Below are 23,715 nucleotides of genomic sequence, written 5' to 3' on the forward strand. Positions count from 1 at the left end.
CAGTTTTCTCAGACCTCCAGGCTGTGGAAGCACTTGGGGGTCTCTCTCTGACCCAGCAACTGGTCCTTGGAACTTTGAGTTATGTAAGCCTGTGTTTTGTGCATCTCCACAGTGTGTATGTTGTGTGTGTGTGTGTGTGTGTGAGAGAGAGAGAGAGAGAGAGAGAAAGAGAGATAGAGAGAGAGAGAGAGAGAGAGAGAAAGAGAGCACCTTCTTTAGAACAGAAGGCACACGGACAAGAGGCAGTCAGAAAGGCAACTTCAAGTTATGGACTTACTGGGGGCTCTTGATTTTAAAGCAGCCAGTCCCACGATCCCCAAATATGCCAGTTGGATCACTTTTCAGGATTTTGTGTTTTCAAAGGATGCTTACAAATGGTTTGGACAGGAACAAGGTTGTGTGGGAGGTAGCAGAGAGAGGAGGTGGTGACCCTGGAGCCACCAAATGTCCTCTCTCAGGACAAAGTAGGCCTTCTTGCTCTGCCATTGCCCCTACCCTACCCTTTTAATGTCCAAGACCAGCACCGTGTCAGGACGCTAAAGGCTGGCAAGGTGGTCCTGGGGAACTTTCATCTCTACCCCATCTGGGGTAGGAAGAACCTGGAGAAGGCTAGGAGAGAAAGACCGAGGGACGGGACTGGGAGGAGCATAGTGAGGAGCCCCCCCCCCCCAAGAGTACACTGAGTGGGTGGATTTGTGATTAGCATTGACCCAAAGAGGAGGCAGATGAGGGAGAGGCCCACAGAGAGGGGGAGGGGGATGGGTCCAGGACCGGACCGACCCAGTGGAGATGGGGAAGGGATTGAGGCTTGGTCTGGAAGGACTGACCCAAAGGGAAGAGACCAAGGGAGGGGCGACATGTAGGTGGTAGGGGACTGTGAACATGGTAAGGGGATTGGGGAAGCGATTCAGGGAGGAGGCGCTGGCCGGCGGGGGAAGATCCGAGCCCTCTCCCCAGGCTTGGGGGGGACAGAGGAGGGGGGCCGCGTCCATATAAGGCGGGTCGGAGGCCCCTGCTCTCTCCGAGCTGCGCGGGCAGGGGCGGCCGCATCCCGATGACCGGGCGCAGCGACATGGAGCCGCCCGCCGCTTTCTCGGGCTTCCCCGCCCTGCCCTCGGTCGCGCCGTCGGGGCCGCCGCCGTCGCCACTAGCCGGGGCCGAACCGGGGCCGGAGCCCGAGGAGGCGGCCGCGGGCCGCGGGGAGCCGGAGTCCGCCCCCGCACCGGGCCCGGGACGGCGGCGGCGGCGGCCCCTGCAGCGCGGGAAGCCGCCCTACTCGTACATCGCGCTCATCGCCATGGCGCTGGCGCACGCCCCGGGCCGCCGCCTCACGCTGGCCGCCATCTACCGCTTCATCACCGAGCGCTTCGCCTTCTACCGCGACAGCCCGCGCAAGTGGCAGAATAGCATCCGCCACAACCTGACGCTCAACGACTGCTTCGTCAAGGTGCCGCGCGAGCCAGGCAACCCGGGCAAGGGCAACTACTGGACGCTCGACCCCGCGGCCGCCGACATGTTCGACAACGGCAGCTTCCTGCGGCGCCGCAAGCGCTTCAAGCGCGCCGAGCTGCCCGCGCTGCCCGCCGCCGGCCCGCCGCCCTTCCCCTACGCGCCCTACGCGCCCGCGCCCGGCCCCGCGCTGCTCGCCCCGCCGCCACCCGCCGCCGCGCCCGGGCCCTCGCCGCCCGCGCGCCTCTTCAGCGTCGACAGCCTGGTGAGCCTGCCGCCCGAGCTGGCGGGGCTGGGCGCCCCCGAGCCGCCCTGCTGCCCCGCGCCCGACGCCGCCGCCGCCGCCTTCGCCCCCTGCCCGGCCGCAGCCTCCCCGCCGCTCTACTCGCCGGGCCCCGAGCGCCTGGGGCTGCCGGCGCCTCGCCCCGGCTCCGGCCCGCTCCCCGCCGAGCCCCTGCTGGCGCTGGCCGGGCCCGCCGCCGCGCTCGGCCCGCTCGGCCCCGGGGAGGCCTACCTGCGGCCGCCGGGCTACGCGCCCGGGCTCGAGCGCTACATGTGAGCCGCTGCGGCCGCCCGCCCCGCGCGCCCCGTCTCTGCCGGTCTTTGCCAGTCTCGGAGCGCGCCTCGGGGAACCAGCGCACCTTTGACACCTGGCTGTCCCCATGCGGGCACCCTCCAGCCGTCTCTCCCCCGGCCCCACCCCCTACCCCCCAACTGTGAGCCCTCCTCGGGGCGCTCCCCCCAGGGGCGCCGTATCGGGTCCCAAATCCCGGAGCTGGATCGCCGCGGGCGAGCTTCCTCCCCAGTTTCTGGTGAGCCCCGAGCCTTCGGAAGCCAGACCTTCGCTCTCACGCCGCCTTCTCGACTGGCTCCAAACTTCTTCCGCCTTCCCTCCTGTTTTCACAACACACTAGAGGTCAGACTCCTGGATTCCTGACTCCCTTGCTGTCTTGCTCCGTTTCCTCGAAGACTTGCACCCACCCCTCCCTTCCCCGTCTGCACCTGTCTTATTGGGAGAGAGCGCCCCTTCCAAACAGACACACCTGGCTGCGTTATTCCAGTCCTGGAGGACAGTTCTTCCAGATCTCCGAGATGAGAAGGACCAGGGGGTTCCGGACTGAAAGGGGGGCTGGTGGGCTGCCCCAACATCTGAAAAACGTAGGACTTATTGGGTTATTATTTTTTTAATTAAAGCTGGTTTGATTAAAAAAAAAAAAGAAGAAGAAGAACTCTTCTCTGGGCTCGGTGTGCTGGCTGGTCACCTGGGGGAGTTATCTGGGGAAATAGAGAGTGGGCTTTGTATGGGATCTTGGGTTGCCACGGGGTGAGCCCCTTGTCAGTTATCAGGTAAAGGTTCATGAAGTGGGATTAGGATGTGATTAAGCCATAGCTGGGCACATAGTGGGCCTAGCAAAATGCTACCACCTGCTGCATCCCAGAAGCTGGTAGGGATGTGCACATGATTGTATTCAGTTAGGGGATTTCTCTGCTGTGTGAGATTATTCCCAGTTCCCATGGATAAGGGAGCACTGGCCACTCCTCTAACAAGTACTTATTCAACGTGCAAAGCACAGTGTAGGCACTGGAAATACATCACTAAGCAAAGGGGCAAAATCCTGCTTTATGGGGCTTATGGATCAGTCCTCAGTCCTCAGAGAAATGAGTGCTCTAGGGCCTTGCACTCAAACTGTGGTCCGTAGACCTTCAGCATCACCCAGGAGTTCGTTAGAAGTGCAGAACCTCAGGCTCCGCCTCAGACCCACTGAATCATCAGATTCTGCATTTTAACAAAACTCCCAGCTAATTAGTATGCACAGTATTCTGAAGGAAAGGCACCAGATCAAGGCTGGGGGCTCAATTTAAAAGTCTAAAACTCCCCACTTTAAGAAAGGGGACTATGAACCACATGTTCCCCTGCTGAACTTCCAGAGCTGGACTGTGCTTCATCATCTATGCCTCCTGGTCTACCTCCCTAGCTAGGTTTGAGCTGAGGCAGCCAGAACCGGAACTGGTTACTACTGACTGTCCCCAGCACCACGGACAGGGCAGCACCTAGGAGAAACTCCTAGGCTGCAGTTTGAGGGAGTTGGACTTTCACCTTGTCCTGCTCCCTGGTGCTGACCCAAATACTAATCCTCAGGCATTCCCAGGTGCCCCAGCACTAACAGTCTAGCGGGGCCTGGATTGAGCATTGGGGGCGGGGGATGGGATGATGTGTCTTGAGTCCATGGTGAATGTGATTTGCGTGTTGGATGTTGGACATGCCTGGTGCACTTCTCTTAGTTAGAAGAATTTAAAGTTCTCTTGTGGTGTTGGAAGGTGAGGGTAGAGACTCAGCAGCTTCTAGGGGAGAAAGGGCAAGAAATTTGAGAAGGCAGGAAATGCCCTCTTTGGTGGTAGGACACTGGGTACAGACTGGGTGGAATGAAATTACCTGAATGGACACCCTCCTTCAGCTATTAACCCCTGTGAGCAAGAGTCAGAACTAATTTGCCTGAAACATAGCAGCCTTTCCCTTAATACTTGACTGACTGACTCCCTGAGGTCTAATGTGTCTGACTTCCTGAATAATGACTGGGTTGACAGTACTTCGGCACCTTCCTATTTATTCACACTCGCAGTCCTTGCAATGACCTGCAAAAGAGGTAGAGGTGGAGACCATCTCCCCATTTGTTGGATAAGAATTGCTCCTCAGGAGCCCAAGGGGCAGCAAATATCCAGCCTGCCTGGTGTCTAAGGAGTAGAGCTCCACAAACATCAAAATGTAAACTTTCTTCAGTTCCAAATGGTGTTACAGCCCTTCCTCCTGCCTCAGAGAACCTCCTGATAAATTCCTTCCAAATCCAAGAACTGTGTAGGGAAGGGGAGAACCCTTCGCAGTCTGTTGAAGCCAGGAAGTGCCTTGTGAGCTCAGATTTCCATTCCTGCCACTGCCCTGCAGATCTCTGTCCCTGGGGTCTTGGAACTGTGAGGACTAGGTGGGAAATGTCTGTACAGAAATACTAGAAAAGTCACCACTGAAGTGGAAAATCAGAGATTTTATTTTATTTTGCCTCTTTAATCTTCCTTTATCCAAAGCATCAAGACTTGCTATGTGTATCCAGGCCCTGTCCTAGGCTCCTAGGCCAATACAGAATCAGATTTGAGACCATTTATGCCCTCACAGAATATGTCATAGCGTACCCTAAGAATTTTGACATTTTGGTAGATGTTGAACAAACAGAAACAGAAGCTCTAATCCCACTCTCTCTTTAAAAAGCACCAATCAGGGACACCTGTGTGGCTCACTCCATTAAGCATTTGCCTTGGGCTCAGGTCATGATCTCAGGGTCCTGGGATCCGAACCCTATGTTGGGTTCCCTGCCCAGTGGGAGTCTGCTTCTCCCTCTGCCCTTCCCCCTACTCATGCTCTCTCTTTTTCTCTTTCAAATAAATAAAATCTTTTTAAAAAATCAAAAGCACCAATCACTTATCTAGAAGTAAGATTTTAAAATTATTCTCCCTGTCCCCTTTTTGGAGAAAATAATCTGAATGGAGTCTTTAGACACTTTTTTTTTTTTAAGATTTTATTTATTTGAGAGAGTGTGAGCAATCATGAGCAGGGGGGAAATGTAGAGGGAGAAGCAGACTCCCCACTGAGCAGGGAGTCCAATGCCAGACTCCATCCTAGAACCCTGGGATCATGACCTGAGCTGAAGTCAGATGCTTAACCGACTAAGCCACCCACGCGTCCAAGCCTTCAGACACCTTAAGTAAATATTTCTCCCTTCATTCTTGTAGAAAGCTAGAAGTCATCTTTAATCTGAAGACAATTTTTGATACTTAATTTTTGTTTTTTTGTTTTTATTAAATTGAAACAAGCATATAATCAAATAGCAAATAGTGCTTTGCCCACTCTCAGGATCCCTGTTTTGTTCCCTAGAAGCACCTACTTTCAATTCCTATTTGTCTCCTTTGGGATATAGTTCCACATTTCCATGCTTTTTTTTTTTTTTAAGATTTCGTTTATTTATTAGAGAGAGAGGCAGACAGAGGGAGAGGGAGAAGCAGGCTCCCTGCTGAGCAGAAAGCCTGACTTGGGGCTAGATTCCAGAACCCTGGGATCATGGAGCCAAAGGCAGGAGCTTAACCATCTGAGCTCCATAGACAACCCCACATTTCCATGCTTATACTCCTCTCTCTTGAAACAGTGATGATTAGCTTCCTATTATAATAATCATTTACCTCTAAAATGGTTATTTCTTTCCATCCCTGCCAAACTACCCACTTCTGGCATTTACATCTTACTACCATGTAAATACTGTTCTCTGATAGGATGCTAATGTATCAAGCCTATAATTCTTCTCCTTCTCCTCCTCTTATTCCTCCTCTTCCTCCTCCTCCTTCTTCTGGAAACTTTTCACTTCTCCTGGAGTCAAGGCCTTATTTTTTCATTTGCTTAGGTTTCTTTGTACCTATGGTTAAATCTTCCTGTGTCTTCCAAAAGCATTGTGGTAACTTTTTCACAAAGTCAAATTTATCAGGAAATCTGTCATGGCTTTCCGTGGTTGTATTTTTCCTTTCTTGGGAGCATCTCTCCCAGAGTTCTCTGTCCTCCAGATCCAGTCTAAGCTGATCGCTCTCCATGTCTGCTGCTCAGATGTGGACCTGAAATTTCCCTTCACTGTTATCCTAGGGATTTCTTGAAATTCCCTCCATCTTTTTTTTTTTTTTTAAGATTTTATTTATTTATTTGACAGAAGAGATCACAAGTAGGCAGAGAGGTGACTGGGGGGGGGGTGGTGGTGAGAAGGCTCCCTGAGAGTGTGTTTTGGGGCTTGATCCTTTAACCCACTGAGCCACCCAGGTGCCCCAATTCCCTCCATCTTTATCCGGTGTTGGATTCTCTGCTTCCTGGATCCCACATCATCCTTTTTCTTGATTTATTTATTTCAGCTGAGGTAAATTTGGGGGGAAATTTCACACATCTGAAATTAAGATGATTACTGTAGTATGAGAAGCGAAGTGTGCACTTTGACTATGAAATGTTTGAGTCAAAGGTGTGTCTTTGTAGACTTATTTTGGGGGGTTTAGGAAGAGGGGAATGGAAAGTTGTTATATGGGTTCAGTATACCTTGTGTATGGGGAAGCTGGGAAGGTGGGTCAGTGTTATGGAAATGAGGGGTACATGTTTTGGCAAAAAGATTAAGGCAGGGGACAGTTCTGAGTTCCTTACAGGAATATATAGGTGAGCTGAGGGGGCAGACTCCGAACTTAGGAGGACTTGGGACAGGCTGGGAAGGATGGTTTTGGTCCCAGGATGGTGCTGAGCTGGTTTGAAGGTCTGTTGGACCCAGTTCAAGAAAGTGACCAACATCATGCTGGCACAGGGAAAATTGAGTACATAGGAAAGTGACATCCTTGGAAGGGACATAGGTAAGCCGATCAATGGAGAGCCTCCTTTGGACAATCTTTCATGCCCATGGGCTTTCACTTGGGAAGGCAGAAGAAAAAATGCACAACATGGAAAACCTTCTACTCTTAGTGACAGGTTTGGTTTTAAGCCCATGTGAAGGACCTCTCTGGGAGATGAGGTGAGACAGGATTTTGCAAGATACAGGAGGCTACAGTGGTCTTCTCTTAAACAAAAAAAATTCTGTGGACCCCCAGTATTGACCTTACTTTTTATTATAATGTCATTTAACATGGGCAGGTATCAAATCCTTAGACTTGTGTCTCTTATGCAACTGGAAAACAAAAACTTATTCACAAATTAAATTCAAACAGAGCTACAAGATAAAAATTCATATAACATTAATCAGATGTAAAAGAAGATACCGTTTTGCTGAAACTGAATAAATCATTTGCACCGTAAATGTGGCTTTGACTGCTCCATTACAGGTCTTTTGGGTTTGGGATGCCTTAAGCCATGATGACTAAATTCATCCTCCATTGCTTTCTTTTCTTCCCCCCACCCTTCCTTCCTTCCTTTCTTTCTTTTCCAACGTGGGGCTCGAACTCATGACCCTGAGATCAAGACCTGAGCTGAGATCAAGAGTCAGAAGCTTAACTAACTGAGTCACCAAGGTGCCCCTCCCATTGCTTTCTTTTGAATGAAGCCACCAACTGGCCCAAATGCAGCATTTACTTATAAAGTCAACATTGTTTTTCAATGTTTTCAATTCAAGATTAAAGAAGTAGTACTTGACAATAAATGTAAATGAGGACTCTAAATATCAGCTCTCTGATATTTATATCAGGAGGTCATGTAAGTGGTTCATTATATGCTTATATGAATGTGTTTAAGATCACTATTAAAATGAAAACTACAACCAAAAATGTTCATAAATTTCTATAAGAATATGTTCTTGGGCCACATTTTGAATGAAGCCCTTGAAAATTAAAAAAATGCTTACATAAATAACTCTCAGGTTAGAGGAAAATTGAAACTACAGACCATTCATAAATTAATAAAGGTGAGAAAAGTACATATTAAAATGTGTAGGATAGGGACGCCTGGGTGGCTAAGTCAGTTGAGTGGCTGCATTTGGCTCAGGTCATGATCCCAGGGTCCTGGCTCAGTGGGGAGCCTGCTTCTCCCTCTGCCCCTACCACTGGTCATGCTCTCTCTCTCAAATAAATAAATAAAATCCTAAAAAAAAAAAATCTGCAGAATATAGTCAAACCTGTGGTTAGAGGAAATTTCATAGCCCTAAATAAACTATTAGAGGGGATCTTGGATAGGGTGGGGTGGGGAGACCGATGACAAGGCTACTGTAGTATCCAGGCAGAGAAGGATGGTAGCTTGGAGGAGGTAGCCATGGTGATGGAGGAAAATAGGTATACAAAGCTATAGAAAAGAGGTGCCTGGGTGGCTTAGTTGGTTAAGCAACTGCTTTCAGCTTGGGTCATGATCCCCGGATCCGAGCACTGGGCTCCATGCACAGCAGGAAGCCTACTTCTCCCTCTCTTTCTGCTTGTCACTCCCCTTACTTGTGTTCACTCTCTTTCTCTGTCAAATAAATAAGAAAAATCTTTAAAAAACAAAAACAGAAAAACAAAGATATAGAAAAAACCAACCATTGGTTAAAATCTTCTTATTCCACAGAGGTTACAAATTTGTCATATAATTGTAGCCTCATGCTGACTCCGAAAGTTTGGAGTGGTCATTTGAGTGGTAGACCACCTTGTCTGGCTTGACTGATCTGAGGAGTGATTAATCTCATTAGACCCATTAGTACAGAAGAGAGAGAAAGCACTGTCAGAAACTGTCCCTCCTTTGTGCCCACCAGAGAGCACCTAGGCTAGTTGGTTTTGCCCATGAATTCTGTGAAACCATCACGGAATGCATTTTTCTTTGATAATATAGCTACATATTATACATTATATGTATATAATGTATAGTTATATAAATTGTTCTAGAACACAGAAGAAATGGAAGTCATTCCAATTCTATTTAATGACCTTTTCGAAGCCTGATAAAGAAGTGGAGAGGATGGAAAACATAGCCATTCCCACCTATGAAAGCAGATTCAAAGCTCCTGGATGAAATATCAGCAAATTGAATCTAGTAGTGTATTACAAAAAAAAAAAAAAAAAAAGCACATCAAATACAGTTTACTCCTGGAATGCAGAGTGTCACTATTAGAATTATCAGCTCCAATTTACAGGATATGATATTGGGGCTCATAAAAGTGAAGTGACTCACCCAGGTCAAGCTACAAAGTTACTGACCCAGAACTTGATTCCAGGTACACTTAACTCCAAAGTCATTCTCTGCCTGTGAGGAAGAAGCAAATGGAAGTAGAAACTTGGCTCCAAAGCCCGCCCAAATTCCTCCATTCACCCTAATATACATCCCCTCCACGGCCCCCTCCCCAGCCCTGATCTTGAAAGGTACATTCCAAGCCAAGTGACAAATTTTAGATTCCTTTTTCTTTCAGTTTTCCACTCCCCGCCCCTTCTGGGCTCCCTGACTCAGACCCCTTTCCCCGTACACCCCTCCTCCCTTCCTCTCCCCTCACCATTTTTGTGGAGACAAAAGCGCCACCTATTGGCCACCTTGTATGCACCTGACCGGGATCCAGTTGGATGCTGTTTGGGGCTGGGAGTGGCTTATGCTGCTGAAAGTCACTTGCTCCAGTGAGGAACCCAGTTGCTTGGTGTGGAAGAGGAAAACTGGCTTCAGTTACCACCTTGCCTGGGAAGCGCTCCCAGATCTCCCATCCTCCTCCATTCTTCTTGGCAGCCCTTGGTAGCTGCCCCATTGTAGGGGGGCTTGGAATGGGGTAGGCAGTCCCAGCTGCCAAGAATTGATCTATCTGTGAAAGGGAAATAGAGGAAAGCATGCTGGGCCGAGGTCCGGAAATATGGGGTCTGCTCAAGCACTTAGGCAACCCCTTTCCTTCCTCTGTCTTTCACAGCCATTCCCAACACTCTCCAAGCTCCGTGACTGTGTGTTCCTCATTCCAGCTAAGGACTCAGAAGAATCAGGCACTACCCTGCTCAGAGGAGTCAAATATAGGTGGGTGACAATATTGTATGCAGAGCGCTGACAAGATGAGGGAGCACGTAGGTCACCTTGGTCACTCACCAGTTGGAGCCTCTGCCTTGAGCTCAGCCTCGGTCTCTTCTGAAAGAGCCTTGCCCTATCCGCCAGAGTGATAATGCTTTTGTAACTGCTAAAGCCATTGTGATGGTGGGTGAGGGTATTCGACCCTGTTTCCCTCACCGGGCAGCCTCGCTAGGGCTGGACACACTGGACTTTGGCCTGAGATACCCCTTGTCTGGAGGCTGGGCTTGAGGTTTTGGGGCTGGAGATTGATTAAAGACAAGAGGTCTGGACCCTGCTTGAGGGTTACACAGGCCCCAGCTTAGGCATCGGACTGGTTCCTGAATTGTGTAGGGACCGGGGCTTGGTGGGCTTCACAAGGAAGGCTTCCTAAAGGAGGTAAGCTCTGGTTTGGGGTTTTGAAGGAAGGGAGAAGACCTGCTATTCTAGTTTCTATGAAACCCCCTTTCCTCCATCCTAATCCCTGTTCAGCCTGGCTGGCTAAAAAAGTCTGACTACTTCCAAAGCAATTTAGGCGGTACCAAGACAAGAGGCAGAAATAGGGAAAGGATGGAAAGACAAGAGGAAAAGGGTAAGGTAGAAAGTTTGGGTTCCTAGCTAGTAGATTCGCCTACTGCCCTGTCTGATGGCTGACAGGCTAGCACCCACAGGCACCCACTAGATCGGGCTTAAATGTCCCTGCCTTTCACATTAGCCACCAGCCATATTTTTGGATTGGAGCCCATAGAAAGTGTTTACCACATAGTTACAGTTTTTATTACTCATATGTTCTACATACTCTGTGTTACTCACTCAGATGATTCCATTGTTTGCCTTAAAGTATTTATTCAATTGTTGAATTGCCTATACATTCACTTGGCTTTAAAATTATAAAAAAGTATTCAGTGAAAAGTCTCTCTTCCATTTTTGTTCCCCATAATTTGCCCCAACAAATAATGTTTATTAGTTTTTTATTCATCCTCCTAGATATTTTTGTTGCATGTACAAACCAAAACAAACAGACCTTATTTTCTCCTTTAAAAAGACACAGTTGGAAGCATAATGTTTTTACACTGTTAAGTATCTTGAATTTTTTCCACTCAATAAAATATCTTGGACTCTTTCCAGATCAATAGATAAAGAACTTCTTTATTTTATTTTATATAACATACTATTTCCTCATGAGATGTGCCATTATTTGCTTGATCAACCCCCTGTCAATGGACACTTACACTGTTTCCCACCTTTTGGAGTTCTGGAACCGGCTGCAGTGAGAGCCAGCATGTGTCCCATGTATGCAGATCCATCTGCAGGAAAAGTTCCTGGAAGTGCATTTCCACGCAGTCCTTGTCAGCACACCAAGCCCCCTATGACTACACCGGCTCTCTGGGCAGTGTCCACTTTATTTCTCAAAGGAACCCTTGGTGACTGTGGTCAGAATTCCACTTTCTCAAGCCTTGCTGCCCTCTTCCCTGTGACCTTCCCATCAGAACCTCTCACTAGGGTCCCTCACCAGATGGTTTGGCCTCTGGATCTGAGAAGCCTGGGCACTTGCCACCTCCACCATGGGTGGGGGTCTATGCCTGGGCCGCCAATCTGTCCAGAGTGATGGCTCCTTCTTCGTTCTCCAAGCCTTGGGCATCAGTGGCAGGTGTAGGAAGCTTGGTCTTCAGACCTCCATTGTCCAAGCCTCCAAGCCTCCTGCCAAATGCTGCTGTCTACTCTTCTCTGCCATCCCTCGTCCCCAGTTGTGACCTCCTTCTGATCGTTGGGTCATGTTCTAAGATCTGCTCCTCTCTGGCCTTGGATTTCCCATTTCACTGGGAGAGGCCTGCTTTGTTGGGGGAAAGGGGTGAAGGATGACCCAGGAAGAAGCGCCCTGTGAGAGGCATGCCTGTGAAAAAGGGGCAGCCAAACTGACATCATAAAACAAGGCCCTCAGGAGCCCAGGAGTGTCTGGGTTGGCCCAGGTCTGTGGCGTCAGCTCATGTAGCAGATGGTACCATTCTGGCTGACGGAGACCAGGATGAGCAGGAGCCTTGAGCAGGTCAAGACCACACAGAAACATGGTTATCAGTATTGCTGTGAATGGCAATCACTCACCTTTGGAATTGTGGGTAGGACACAGTAGTTAAGAGTCCTGATTTCTGAGCCAGACTGTTCAAAACAGGGGATACCCTTTCTTACATGTCAGATGAGGAAGTGGAGGACCTAGGAGGGGAGCGGCAGCAATGGGAGGCAATCTCGGGCCCCTCAACTCAGGCTCCACTGCTCCTCTCCAGTCTCAGGAACAAACCAGGCAGAGGTCCATCCTGCTGGCAGATTGGAGCAGGCATCCTCAAAAATGCCAAGGCTGGAGAAGTCAGCAAGGATCCTTGACAAGGCTTCCTGACCCATAGCTGGCTCCTGCTAGAATAGTAGGCATCAGGAGTCTCTGTGAGGTGACAGGCTAAGAAATTTCCTTGGTTTTTGTCTCTGACCCAGCTCTCTAGATCCTTCATGAACAAGGACACTGGGGCTTAGAAAGGTTATTTGTTGGAGACTAATACATGATGGAAGCATGATCTGAACCCATCTCTAAGACTTATAGTCTGTCTGCTGTACCTAGATTCTTATCCAGTGACTACCTAGCCACAGCTCACACACTTCCAGTGATGGGGTGCTCACTCCCATCAGTATAGCCTATCACCTCAATGAGTGACAGCCCTATTAGAAGGCTCTCCTTCCATGGAGTCCCAGATACTGGAACTCCATGGAAGGAGATCCTGACAACCTTCAGGCTCCCTTCTGCCTTGGTCTCTATACTCCAGGTCAGCCCTATAGAGATCTGAAGATGGCGGCTGTGTCAACCTGAGCCCTTTATCCTCCAGGCTAATGATCCTAGACTAGTCTTTTGTGTCTATAGGGCACCTTTCCCACCCCCCTCCTGGTATTAATTAGGGTTAAGTTCAGTTATGAGTAACGGACTCCACCACCACTGCCACAACCCCCCCCCCCAAAGAAAATTCCACAACAGTGGAAATGTGTTGCTTTCCACATTGGAAATGTGTTTGCTTTTCCCATAAGTCTGTGAGGCACCCGGGATCCTTCTCTCTTGTGGCTCTGTTGTTTGTGAAATTCAACTCAAACTAGCAGAACATCATTACAAGAAGCTTAAGAGAAGGGAGAATATCTTTAGAGTGTTTGGAAAGTCTAAGGGTTCTAGTTTTGGGGCAGAGACAGTGGATGCCACACTGTTGTTAAGCTGTCTCTCTCTTTAAGCTGTTTCCCCCCTGTGTATGGGCTTCCATGTCAAATAGCATTGTCCATGTGATCTTCTAGTCCAAAAGGAGAAGCAGCCCTCCTGAAGTCCCAGAGTCCATATATCAAATCTTACAGAAGGAGTGACTGGCTTGGTTTAGGTCACTTACTCCTGCCAATACCAATTGCTGGGCCTTGGGTTTGCAATATTATGGTTGATCCTGCTGGGTTGGCTGTCTTCTCTTGGAAGTCAGTGTGAAGGACACAGAGACTGGACAGTCCCATCAGGGCCATGTGGACTGTGGGAAGGGAAGTCTTATCCAACAGAGAGATGGGATACCCCCAAACATGTTCAGTTTATCATGCTAAGGAGAGTGAGTTTTGTCTTATAAGCAACACGGAGCTCCTGGAAGATTTTGTCCGGTTTTGGCTGGTTTGATGAGTCGCAACCTTTTTAAAAGAAGGAAACCAAGGCAGGGAACACAAGAGAAATCTAATGAATGCTGGGATCAGGGATCATGGAAAGACTCCCTCTCATAGGGGAACATGTTCTCTTCATTCTCTTCATTCCCATCCCCAGATGGGAACTGCTGGGGGAGAAACAATGTCTGTTTTCAGAGAACACATATTTCCACTGGTGATGGAAGCTGTCTGACTGGGGAGACCCAGACAAGAGGGAGAAATTTGGCACACTGTTCATTCATTACTCATTCGATCCTGTATCCACACGTCTAACATTCACGGAATACCTACTATGTGCTGGGTTTTTTGTCTGGCAGGAGGCAGAGTGATAATGATGAGAAACGTTTGATAAGCCCTTTCACAGTTTCAGGCACCGGACTGACAGCCTTATAAGCATTAGCTCATTTAATCTTCACAAGAACTCAGTGAGGTAGGTACAATTATTACTCCATTTTATAGGTAAGGAAACATGAGGATGAAGGCGACATAATGAGTGTTCTCAAGGAACAGTCCATAGAGGGTGACAGACTGGAAGATAAATGATGACAGTGGAGGGAGTCAAGTGTTTTGGGGGCACACAGGCAGGAGCCCCTCATATCCTGGCCAATGGGCAGTGTTGTGGGGGGGAAGCATCTCCTCAAGTCTGACATTTGAAATGGGCAGAGGATCAGGAGGATGGAGGCTGGCAGGAGTGAGCAGCGGGCAATGGTAACGGGGTGAGAGAAGCAGAGTGGAGTGCAGGGGTTGGCGCGCGCGCACTCGCGTGTGTGTGTGTGTGTGTGTGTGTGTGTGGTGGGTGGTGACAGGACACACAGGCAGGCGCCACCTGTGCAGACAAGCACAGGATTCCCTGAAAGCAAAGCAGCTGGGAGCAGCTATCACTGGGGCCTCCCAGCTTCTCCTTCAAGGTTCTAATTGCAGGCATCAGGGGGCCTCCTCCTGCTGCTAGGAGTTCTAGCAGCAACGCCTGGGTGTGTATTAGCAGAGATTTCTTAGCCCATCTCCCCTTCCCAGGGCAGAGGGGAGGGCGATATTGGCCTGAATTGAGGCTGTGTCCAGCCTCCAGCCCACCCACCTCTTGATGGAAGACACTTGGCCAACCCCTGACATTTAGAGTCCTTCAAAGTACCTTGATCTGCGCTGGGCTTGAGGAAAGCAAGTGACTGTTTGAGGAAAGCCAGTGACAAGTGACAAGTTTCCAGGGCAGCTTTGTCCTCTCTTCCTTCTTTCCTGCCCCACCCTGGAGCGGTGCCCCCCCATCCCATTCTCTCCTGTGTTTCCCCGCTCGGGGACACCCCAACCAGGCCTTACCCCTCAAAATAAGCCCTTCCCTACATCTAGGTGAAATGGAGAGGGCTCTGGGCTTGGGAAATGAGAAGTTAGGGATCTAGTTCCGCCTCTGCTACCAATTTGCTCTGTGACCTTGGGCAAGTCAGCCTTCCCTCTGGGTTTCCACCTCTGGGAAACGGACTTTGAAAGTCTGCAGCCTAATTTTGAGATAAATGACTTGCCTTTTATTTACTGAAGGGAAAGAAAAACAGCACACCCAGCATGCAGTGCAAAGGATGGGTGGAGTGCATGGATTAACGGTCTTTTGGAGAAGGGCGTGGCAGGAAGCAGGTCGGCTGTGCAGCGCTGGGGTGCCAGCGCTCTTGTCAAGGGTTCAGCCTTTCAGTTCTGAGATCAGAGCATGAAGAAGGCAAGATGCTTTGGGCTTTCGAGAAGACTTCTTTCTGGATGAGGCGGGATTTGGGCAAGGATCTTAAACATGAGTACAGGTTGGGAAAGGAAGCAAGCATGAGCAAAGAGGAGTCCAGAGTTTATGAGTCTCTGGATGACTTTGCCAAAGGGGTGGGTGGAGAAAGGGCCCTCTGGTCCTAGACCCGGTCCTCCTATTCCTGACTCTCTGCGTGGACGCGCCGCTCCTCCAGAGGTCGCTGTTCCCCAGGAATCCGTCACGGGCGTCTACCCGGCAAAGCCGGGACTCCTGGTCCCCTTGCTCTGCTTCTATGGAGCTCGCGCGGCTCCGCACGGGCTTGGAGCTCCGAAAGGCTAACCGCGAAGGCGTGCGTGTGTGCCTGTGTGTATGTTGCGTCGGTTACCGGATTCGGACGGCTAGGCCCCCTCCTCAGTTCCCTCCCGCCTTGCCCCACTCCAGGGCTGCGGAAGGGCGTCCGGGTCTCGGGGTCTCGCTGCTCCAGCGGGCAACGCAGCTGGTGGGCACGCGGCCGCCGCTACACTGTTGCCCGCTCTCCCGCCGCGCCTTGCCTGTGCGCTGTCCCCTCTCCCTGCTCGCTTCCCAAACACACACCGAGGCTTGCACCCTCACGCATCCTCCTTCCCCGCCAGGGTCACGCTGCAGGCCTGGAATAGGTTGCAGGCCCAGCCACGTCGCGCCGCTTCCGGCTCGGGGGCAGAGTGGTGTGTCTGGAAGGCGAGGCTTCCAGGGCAGTCCCCGCGCAGGTCGTGCGGTTGGCAGGGGAGCACTCAGGACAGGCGCGGGTCGGGCGGGCACACAGAGCCACCGCCATCGGGAGGGGCACACGCACGCAGAGGGAGGAAAAACAGCTCCATCCTCGGAGGGACGAAGAAAGAGACCCTCGTTCGCAGAAACCCAGGGCGCACTTAGCAGGAGCTGGGGCTGACGCTCCGACACACCTGGAAGCGTCCTTTTCTCCCCTGCCCGCAGCTGTCTCCCCAGCTTGTCGCACCGCGGTCGCTGCGAAGCCAGGGCCCCAGGTTGGGCGGCTGCGGAGCCGAGCTGTTTTCACCCTCGCCTGGGCCCGCAACCCTCTTCCCGCGAACCAGAGTCGACAGGCTCCGAAGCTCGTCCGGGTCTCAACCGCGGCGCAGGGCTGGGGCCGGACCGGGCTCAAGCGAGCCCCCTACGATGTCGTCCCGGGATGGGGGGCCGGGAGGCGACCGGGGCCGGGCCTGGTGAAATGAAAGAAAGACATTTCCTCGGAGAAGTGGGGGGTCTGTGGAGGTGTGGGGAGCAGTTCAGAGGCGCTTGGGTCGGGCGGGTGGTCGGCTGGAGCACACGCGAGAAGCCCTGTCATTTCTGTGCTTGCTGTGGGTCTGGCCTCTCTTTTAACTCTGACCTGGGGTCCCGCTCCTGTGTGAGGGGAGCCCCGCCGCCTGAGGTTTGTCCCCGCAGGTCTCCCGATCTGGAGTCTCCCGCCTCCCGCCCGGGTCCAAGGGAGCCGATCGCTCAGGAAGAGGCGGGGATCTGGGTGAAGAAAAGGGTCGGGGATGTTCGGGCTTCGGCCAAACAACTGTCTCTCCACCGCAGAGCTGCAGCCCGATGGCGGAACGGGAAGAGGGGCGACTGCGCGCGTCTCACAGCTTTCCCTGAGGCTGGCAGACTTTGTGAATAAAATTAGAGAAGTGTGCGCGCGTGGCGTCCCCCTGCACGGCGGAGGCCGTGCTGTGCTCGCGGAATTCACACGGCGGGAAGGCCGCGCCTGAGGTCACTCGGCTCCGCGTTCCCGCCTCCCCCTTAGCTCAGGGCTGCTCTTCGCCACGTTGGCGACTGACTTCTTTAGATTCTCAAAACCATCTGATAGCTGTCGTTTTCCCTTAGTCCAGAACAGTACGTCTAGGGCGACCATAAGGAGGCAAGAGAGGAGCCATGAAGGGAGGGACACCACCTATAGCTAGCAACACATTAAAGCAAACACGCAACAACTCCCGGTTGTTGGAGCATTTGGGGGGTGGACCTCCCTCCCAAAAGGCGCCCCCCCAAAGCCTCCAGTTGTTTCTTGGCTGCGTGAAGGAGGTGGCAAAATAGTAAGGCAGAGGGAGGAAGAAGCCAGACTCTATTAGTGACACTGTAGCCAAGACACACAGAGCCTGTGGCCTCCTGCTTCTTGGAGGTTTCAGGCCCGGGGACTGAAGCATAGGTTTTCCCTGGAGGGAAGTGACAGAGTCACCCAGATAGCAAATGTGACAGTAAGCTGAGCCCACAGGTGGGAAAGCCTGGTGCCTGGGGGAAGTGCAGAAAACTGAATGCATTCCAAAGGTCCTGGTGGACCTTCTCCCAGCCCCCCACTCACCTACTCCTGACACTGTTCAAGACAAATCTAGATTTACACTAAAAGCTTGGGAGGGATGAGAGGTTGCCAGAAACACCTTTCCCAAGGTTGGTCAGGGGCTAAGCGTCATTATTTGGATAAGTAAAGGAGTTCTGGCCCGTGAGTCTGGACACCTGTGTCCAACCCAACCCTGGGAATTGGGAGCAGCACTTCAAAAGCCTGGCTGAATCACATGACCTCTGAGCCTGTTTGCACTCCTGGAAAAGTATATGTGTGTTTGAAGGGTCTGGATGATTCCTTAAGATCATGTTCCACCCCCACATTGCAGAACAAGGGCTAGGCGCCTATATCCCTTTCCCCCAACCTGAATCTGAGCAGCAGCGCGCCTGCAGGAGAGCCAGGCCGAGGCAAAGGCTCGCAGCTGCTCCTGGGAGTCTTGCCTGCACTCTGGAACCTGGGCTACATGGGCACAAAATGCCTCAGCCAGTCTGACCCTGAAGCTGGGCAGGAGGTTGGAGCCTGGGAAACCCGAGAATGCTGGTGAGGAGGGAAGTGACTGGTTCCTGCCTGCCATTTTAGAAACGAAGACATTCAGAAGAAGGTGAGGTGCAGTAAGATGAGACCAATGTTGATTTTCCTTCCCATTTTCTCAGCTACTAGCAGGGCAGAGCCAGGCTAGAGCTGATGTGTGGTAGACAGTGTGGGGTATCTGCGAGTTCGAGCGAGATCTCCATGAAGTAATACACGAGCTTGGGGTATGAGTAACGTGACCAGATAAAATAAATCTGCTAAACCTAGCAACCCTAGGTATGTGAGTTTATTTGGACTCATGCAAAACACTTCTTTCCAAAGAGCCTCCCCCAATCCTTTTTCTCTGGAGGGCCTTATCACCTAGAAAATTCCAATCCCCCAAAGCCACTAGCCCTAACTCCTCATCCATGGTTTGAGGACTAGACCACTTTTCTCCTTCCTGAGGACAGCCTGTTTAGGCAGACCCTGCACACCAGGTGGCCCCTTGGTCTGAGGAGTGTGTGTAGGGGCCACAGAGGACTTTCTCTCCCTGGATAGGAGCAGCCAGACCTGCTTCCACTCTCCTCTGCTCTCAGCCAGATGGCTTGAGAGGATAGAGACCTCCATCACGAAGATTAAGTGATAAGCACCTGGCCCTGCTCTATCTTGCAGGAGCCTAGATGAGTCCCTTCCCTCCTCTGGGCCTCTGGTTGTCCCAACCGTGGAATGGGAAAGTTAGATTTACACTAGATTATTCCGTAGACTGGAAACTGTTAGAGGAAAGAATGTATCTGCCCCCACATCAACCCTGTTGAGTTACAGCTTGTAGGGGCCAGGAGATCCCTCCCGCCCTGCTCCTAGCACCTCTATACAGGGGATCTGATTCAGCGCAGTGACCACAGAGGGTTAGATAAACATTATCCCAGTAGGGGTAACCCAGTGAGGGGCTAGATCATAGCTTGAGATCCAGGTGGGAGACTACACCTCGCCTGTCTTCTCTCTCCCCAAGAGTCTGCAAAGTGAAAAGTGCTCCCAATACCCTCTTCAAAAATAGACTAGAGTGACATAACTACTTTTAGGTATTAGTCATGAAGTAGGTGCTTTTCTTTTTTCTTCTTCTTTGCAGGCTCCCTGCTGAGCAGAGAGCCCGATTTGGGGCTTGATGCCAGGACCCTGAGATCATGACCTGAGCCGAAGGCAGAGGCTTAACCCACTGAGCCACCCAGGCGCCCCGAAGTAGGTGCTTTTAAATCTCATTTTTACAGAGAAAGAAACAGAAGCACAAAGAGTTAAAGCAATGTATCCAACATGGCAGAGTCAGTAAGTAAGAGTGAGAACCAGAATCCCAGCAGCTTAACGTCAGGGTTTCTGCTCTTAACTCCTAGGCAAAGCAGGAAACTGAGGCTGGGTAGGGAAAGTAGCTTGGTGGCTGTCAGACAGCCTTATGACAGAGGACGGCAGCTGGGTTTCGGGCCTCGCATGCCGGAACTTTGACCACTGCGCGGCGCTGGCGGAGCAGCGGCCTGTCCAGTTCTTGCCCATGGCCGGCCATGCCCATTACTCCTGTGACCCCTCAGGGTTGAGATGGGCCCAGTCTACTGGATGTTGGGTTCCTGGCCTGGGGAGAAAAGAGCCTAATGGGCTGGGCAGAAACCCGGCTGGTAAGAAGGGCAAGGACCAACCTTGTGTGCGGGGACTCCTGAGAGACGAGGCAACGCTGGCCTGGGGCTGAGGTCAGGGCTCATTGAGGAAGGTGTCTTTAGGGGTCCTGTTGCCGATCCGTAGGGCCTACAAGTCCGGCCAGAAAGGGGGGGGGCAGCCCTGCAGTGCGGCTGGGAGTAAGGAAATGGAGCGAGGGATTCTCGGACCCACGAAGAAATACCCCCCCCAAATGCAGGGTTTCCACAGGAAACGAGGCAGGGATTCACCGAAGGCGAAAGACACAGTCACAGAGCCCAAGACAAACGGATACCCGGACCGAAAGGGGCAGAATACAGACAAACTCAGAGCGATGGACCGGTGCGCGCCCCCGGAATACCCGCCGAAGCGCCGCACAGTAGCTTCGGGGAGAGGGCGACGCTCAGGCGACGCGCTCCTCGGGTCTCCCCGCACACACTCTTGCGTCTGGGGTCCTACGACGCGGCAAGAGGGTGTATGGCGGGGTCTCGGCTTTGGAAGGGAGAAGAGGGGCGCAGCCGGAATCTCTCACCTCTCCGAGGCCCGAGGCTGAGAGCGCCAAGTTTGCTCCTCGCGATCACTCAAGAGCGTCTCCCCTAGGGCCGGAAGCCGCTCTGGATCCGGCGGGCCCGGCTCCGGCGGCTTCGGTCCCGCGGTCTCAGGCTCCCGCTCGCGCTCCAACTGCGCTTCGGCCTTGGTGGCCCCGGGCGCTGCCGTGGATAGATGAAGGCTCGGGGGCTTTCCCTACTTCTCCCCGCGCCGGATGGCGCCCGCGTGAACCTCAACATCCAGAGGCTGGGCGCACTGGTTCCAGGTGGTGGCTCCGGGGAGCGGAGCGTGTGCGGGATCTGCGGGCAGAGGAGGACCCGCCTCCGGCCACCCGAGCCAGCTCTCGCCTGTGGCCGCTGTTTGTTCCCGCCGGGCCCCTCCGCTGAGGCAGTCCTCCCGCCCCCTCCCGCCCCGCCCCACCCCGCTCGGGGAGCTCCGCCCCGGGTTCGCGCTCTTCCGCCTTAGGCAGCCGCGAGGCGGGAGGGACAAATTCCCCTACCCCCCCCATCCCGGGGGCACTGGGGGCCGAGACCCGCCAGGGTCAGGGGAAGCCTCAGCTCCTTCCGCCCACGCCCCGGGTGTGGGCGCCGGGCTTCGCCTCCCCGGGCCGCGGGGAGAGCGGCCAGTCGGGTGCTCACCGGGAGGTGAGAGCCGCGAGTTGGGCCACGAGGGGGCGCTGCGGAGCTGGGGGACACCCCTCCCTACCCTCCTCAGTCCCCCGCCCCCTCCCCGCCCGCGCGCAAAACACACTCGCCCCAGAGGCAGCGCGGCGGAGCCCAAGCCGCGGCCGGAGCGGAGCCGGAGAACGGCGGTGGCGGCGGCGGCACCATGACCCTGGGCAGCTGCTGCTGCGAGATCATGTCCTCCGAGAGCTCCCCGGCCGCGCTGTCCGAGGCCGACGCAGACATAGACGTGGTGGGCGGCGGCGGCGGCAGCGGTGGGGGGGAGCTCCCTGCCCGCTCCGGGCCCCGCGCCCCCCGGGACGTGCTCCCCCACGGCCCCGAGCCTCCTCCGGAGGAAGCCGAGGCGGACGCAGCCGAGGACGAGGAGGAGTCCGGCGGCTGCTCGGACGGCGAGCCCCGCGCTCTAGCGCCCCGGGGGGCGGCGGCCGCAGCGGGAAGCCCCGGACCAGGCGCGGCGGCGGCGGCAGCGGCCCGGGGCGCCGCGGGGCCCGGGCCGGGACCGCCGTCGGGGGGCGCGGCGACGCGGAGCCCCCTGGTGAAGCCTCCCTACTCGTACATTGCGCTCATCACCATGGCCATCCTGCAGAGCCCCAAGAAGCGGCTGACGCTGAGCGAGATCTGCGAGTTCATCAGCGGCCGTTTCCCCTACTATCGGGAGAAGTTCCCCGCCTGGCAGAACAGCATCCGCCACAACCTCTCGCTCAACGACTGCTTCGTCAAGATTCCCCGCGAGCCGGGCAACCCGGGCAAGGGCAACTACTGGACGCTCGACCCGGAGTCGGCCGACATGTTCGACAACGGCAGCTTCCTGCGGCGCCGCAAGCGCTTCAAGCGGCAGCCGCTACCGCCGCCGCATCCACACGCGCACCCTCATCCCGAGCTGCTGTTGCGTGGCGGGGCTGCGGCGGCGGGGGACCCCGGCGCCTTCTTGCCGGGCTTCGCCGCTTACGGCGCCTACGGCTATGGCTACGGCTTGGCGCTCCCGGCCTATGGCGCACCCCCACCGGGCCCGGCCCCGCACCCGCATCCGCACCCGCACGCCTTCGCTTTCGCCGCTGCTACCGCGCCTTGCCAGCTGTCGGTACCCCCAGGCCGCGCCGCTGCTCCTCCACCCGGACCTCCGACGGCCTCGGTGTTCGCGGGCGCAGCCTCAGCTCCGGCCCCCGCGCCTGCCCCGGGCGCAGGGTCGGGCCCCAGCCCCGCAGGCCTGCCAGCCTTCCTGAGCGCCGAGCTGGGGTGCGCCAAAGCCTTCTATCCCGCGTCGCTGAGCCCTCCCGCAGCCGGCACCGCGGCGGGTCTGTCTACCGCACTCCTGCGCCAGGGCCTCAAGACGGACGCGGGCGGTGGTGCGGGCGGCGGGGGCGCAGGGGCCGGGCAGAGGCCTTCCTTCTCTATAGACCACATCATGGGCCACGGTGGCGGCGGGGCAGCACCCCCGGGCGGAGGCGAGGGCTCCCCGGGATCGCCTTTCGCGGCGGCGGCAGGTCCTGGGGGTCAAGCCCAGGTCTTGGCTATGCTGACTGCCCCAGCCCTGGCTCCAGTGGCCGGCCACATCCGCCTCTCTCACCCCGGGGACGCGCTCCTGTCCTCAGGGCCCCCGTTTGCCAGCAAAGTCGCCGGCCTCAGTGGCTGCCACTTCTGACCGCATCGAGCTCAGGGCCGGTAAGGCCCGCACTCCTCAGCCTCTCCCGGGAGCTCCTGCGGTCCCAGCGGAACTCAGGGAGTCTATTTATGAAGAGTCTCCAGACCTTGGGCCGGCGCTCGTGACTTGGCACTTCAGGCTCCATGCTCAGAATTTCGGCGAGAGTTGGGACGAAGCGGGCTCCATCGATCAGGGAGAGGCCCAGGTCTACGCGATGAATTCGCAAGCCATGATCATTCCCACTCCAATATGAGCATTAAAAAGATCAGAGGAGCCTTTGCTTTTTCCCAGCCTCTGCGCCTCTCAGAGGCTGGGAGGAATGCTTTCCTGGAGAGATGTCTGCCCAGGCCCTACCAATTCCACCAGAAACACCAACTGCACAGAGAGGTCTCCCTTTCTGCCTCTCCCTCACTCCTTCCCCCCAATTTGAGGCCCTGCTTGTCAGATATTATAATTTAAAGATACCTATTATCTGCTTTGTGCTTAAAAGAAAATGTCAACTTTTTTTTCTTGCTGTTCTCCAAGAAAGCTCGTTTCCTCTGAAGCCTAAAGCAGTGTCTACACCGGCGAAGATGAACGGAGAGGTTAAGCGAGGGGTTTCCACAGTCCCCGCAGAAACCCGGGATCCCACTACACTGAGGAACATCCTCCCTCTTTTGTGTTGGGGTGCTTTTAAAGGAACTTTCCCCTTTTCCCATGGCAGGCTGGGTCCAGCCATCCAGGGCCAGCGGCCCTCTCAGCGCTCTGCTCTGTCCCAGGCCCTGGGATATTTATTGTAGCTAAAGGCAATGAGGTTGGGGTGGGACAGGAGGGTCTGGGTCAAGGACTGGAGAGGTGGGGGTGGGGTGGGCAAGAGCACATCCTGTGGCAGGGGGTCCTGTAATTACGTGTAAATATCTGTACAGCGGGCTGCTATCTGCGTTCTCTGTCCACTGGGTG

General features: G+C 53.9%; 2 protein-coding genes and 1 long non-coding RNA gene across 3 annotated transcripts; 2 read left to right on the plus strand and 1 right to left on the minus strand.

The window, feature by feature from the left end:
• The first annotated feature begins 1,002 nt into the window (after positions 1 to 1,002).
• FOXE3 (forkhead box E3) lies at positions 1,003 to 2,605 on the plus strand. The gene has a single exon (XM_082686074.1). The coding sequence runs from the start codon at positions 1,055 to 1,057 to the stop codon at positions 2,006 to 2,008; it is 954 nt and encodes a 317-aa protein (XP_082542200.1). The 5' UTR covers positions 1,003 to 1,054; the 3' UTR covers positions 2,009 to 2,605.
• An 11,455-nt stretch (positions 2,606 to 14,060) lies between these two features.
• On the minus strand, positions 14,061 to 20,859 carry LOC309842927. The gene is made up of 2 exons (XR_014299855.1): positions 20,435 to 20,859; positions 14,061 to 17,279 (listed from the first exon to the last, which is right to left on the minus strand). It is a non-coding gene; the product is annotated as an uncharacterized lncRNA (long non-coding RNA).
• Positions 20,860 to 21,206: 347 nt separating this feature from the next.
• On the plus strand, positions 21,207 to 22,874 carry FOXD2 (forkhead box D2). Its single transcript, XM_082687915.1, has one exon. The coding sequence runs from the start codon at positions 21,280 to 21,282 to the stop codon at positions 22,774 to 22,776; it is 1,497 nt and encodes a 498-aa protein (XP_082544041.1). The 5' UTR covers positions 21,207 to 21,279; the 3' UTR covers positions 22,777 to 22,874.
• Positions 22,875 to 23,715: the final 841 nt, after the last annotated feature.

The sequence above is a fragment of the Mustela nivalis genome (genome assembly GCF_964662115.1).
Source record: "Mustela nivalis genome assembly, chromosome: 10".
In the NCBI taxonomy this organism is placed as follows: domain Eukaryota; kingdom Metazoa; phylum Chordata; class Mammalia; order Carnivora; family Mustelidae; genus Mustela; species Mustela nivalis.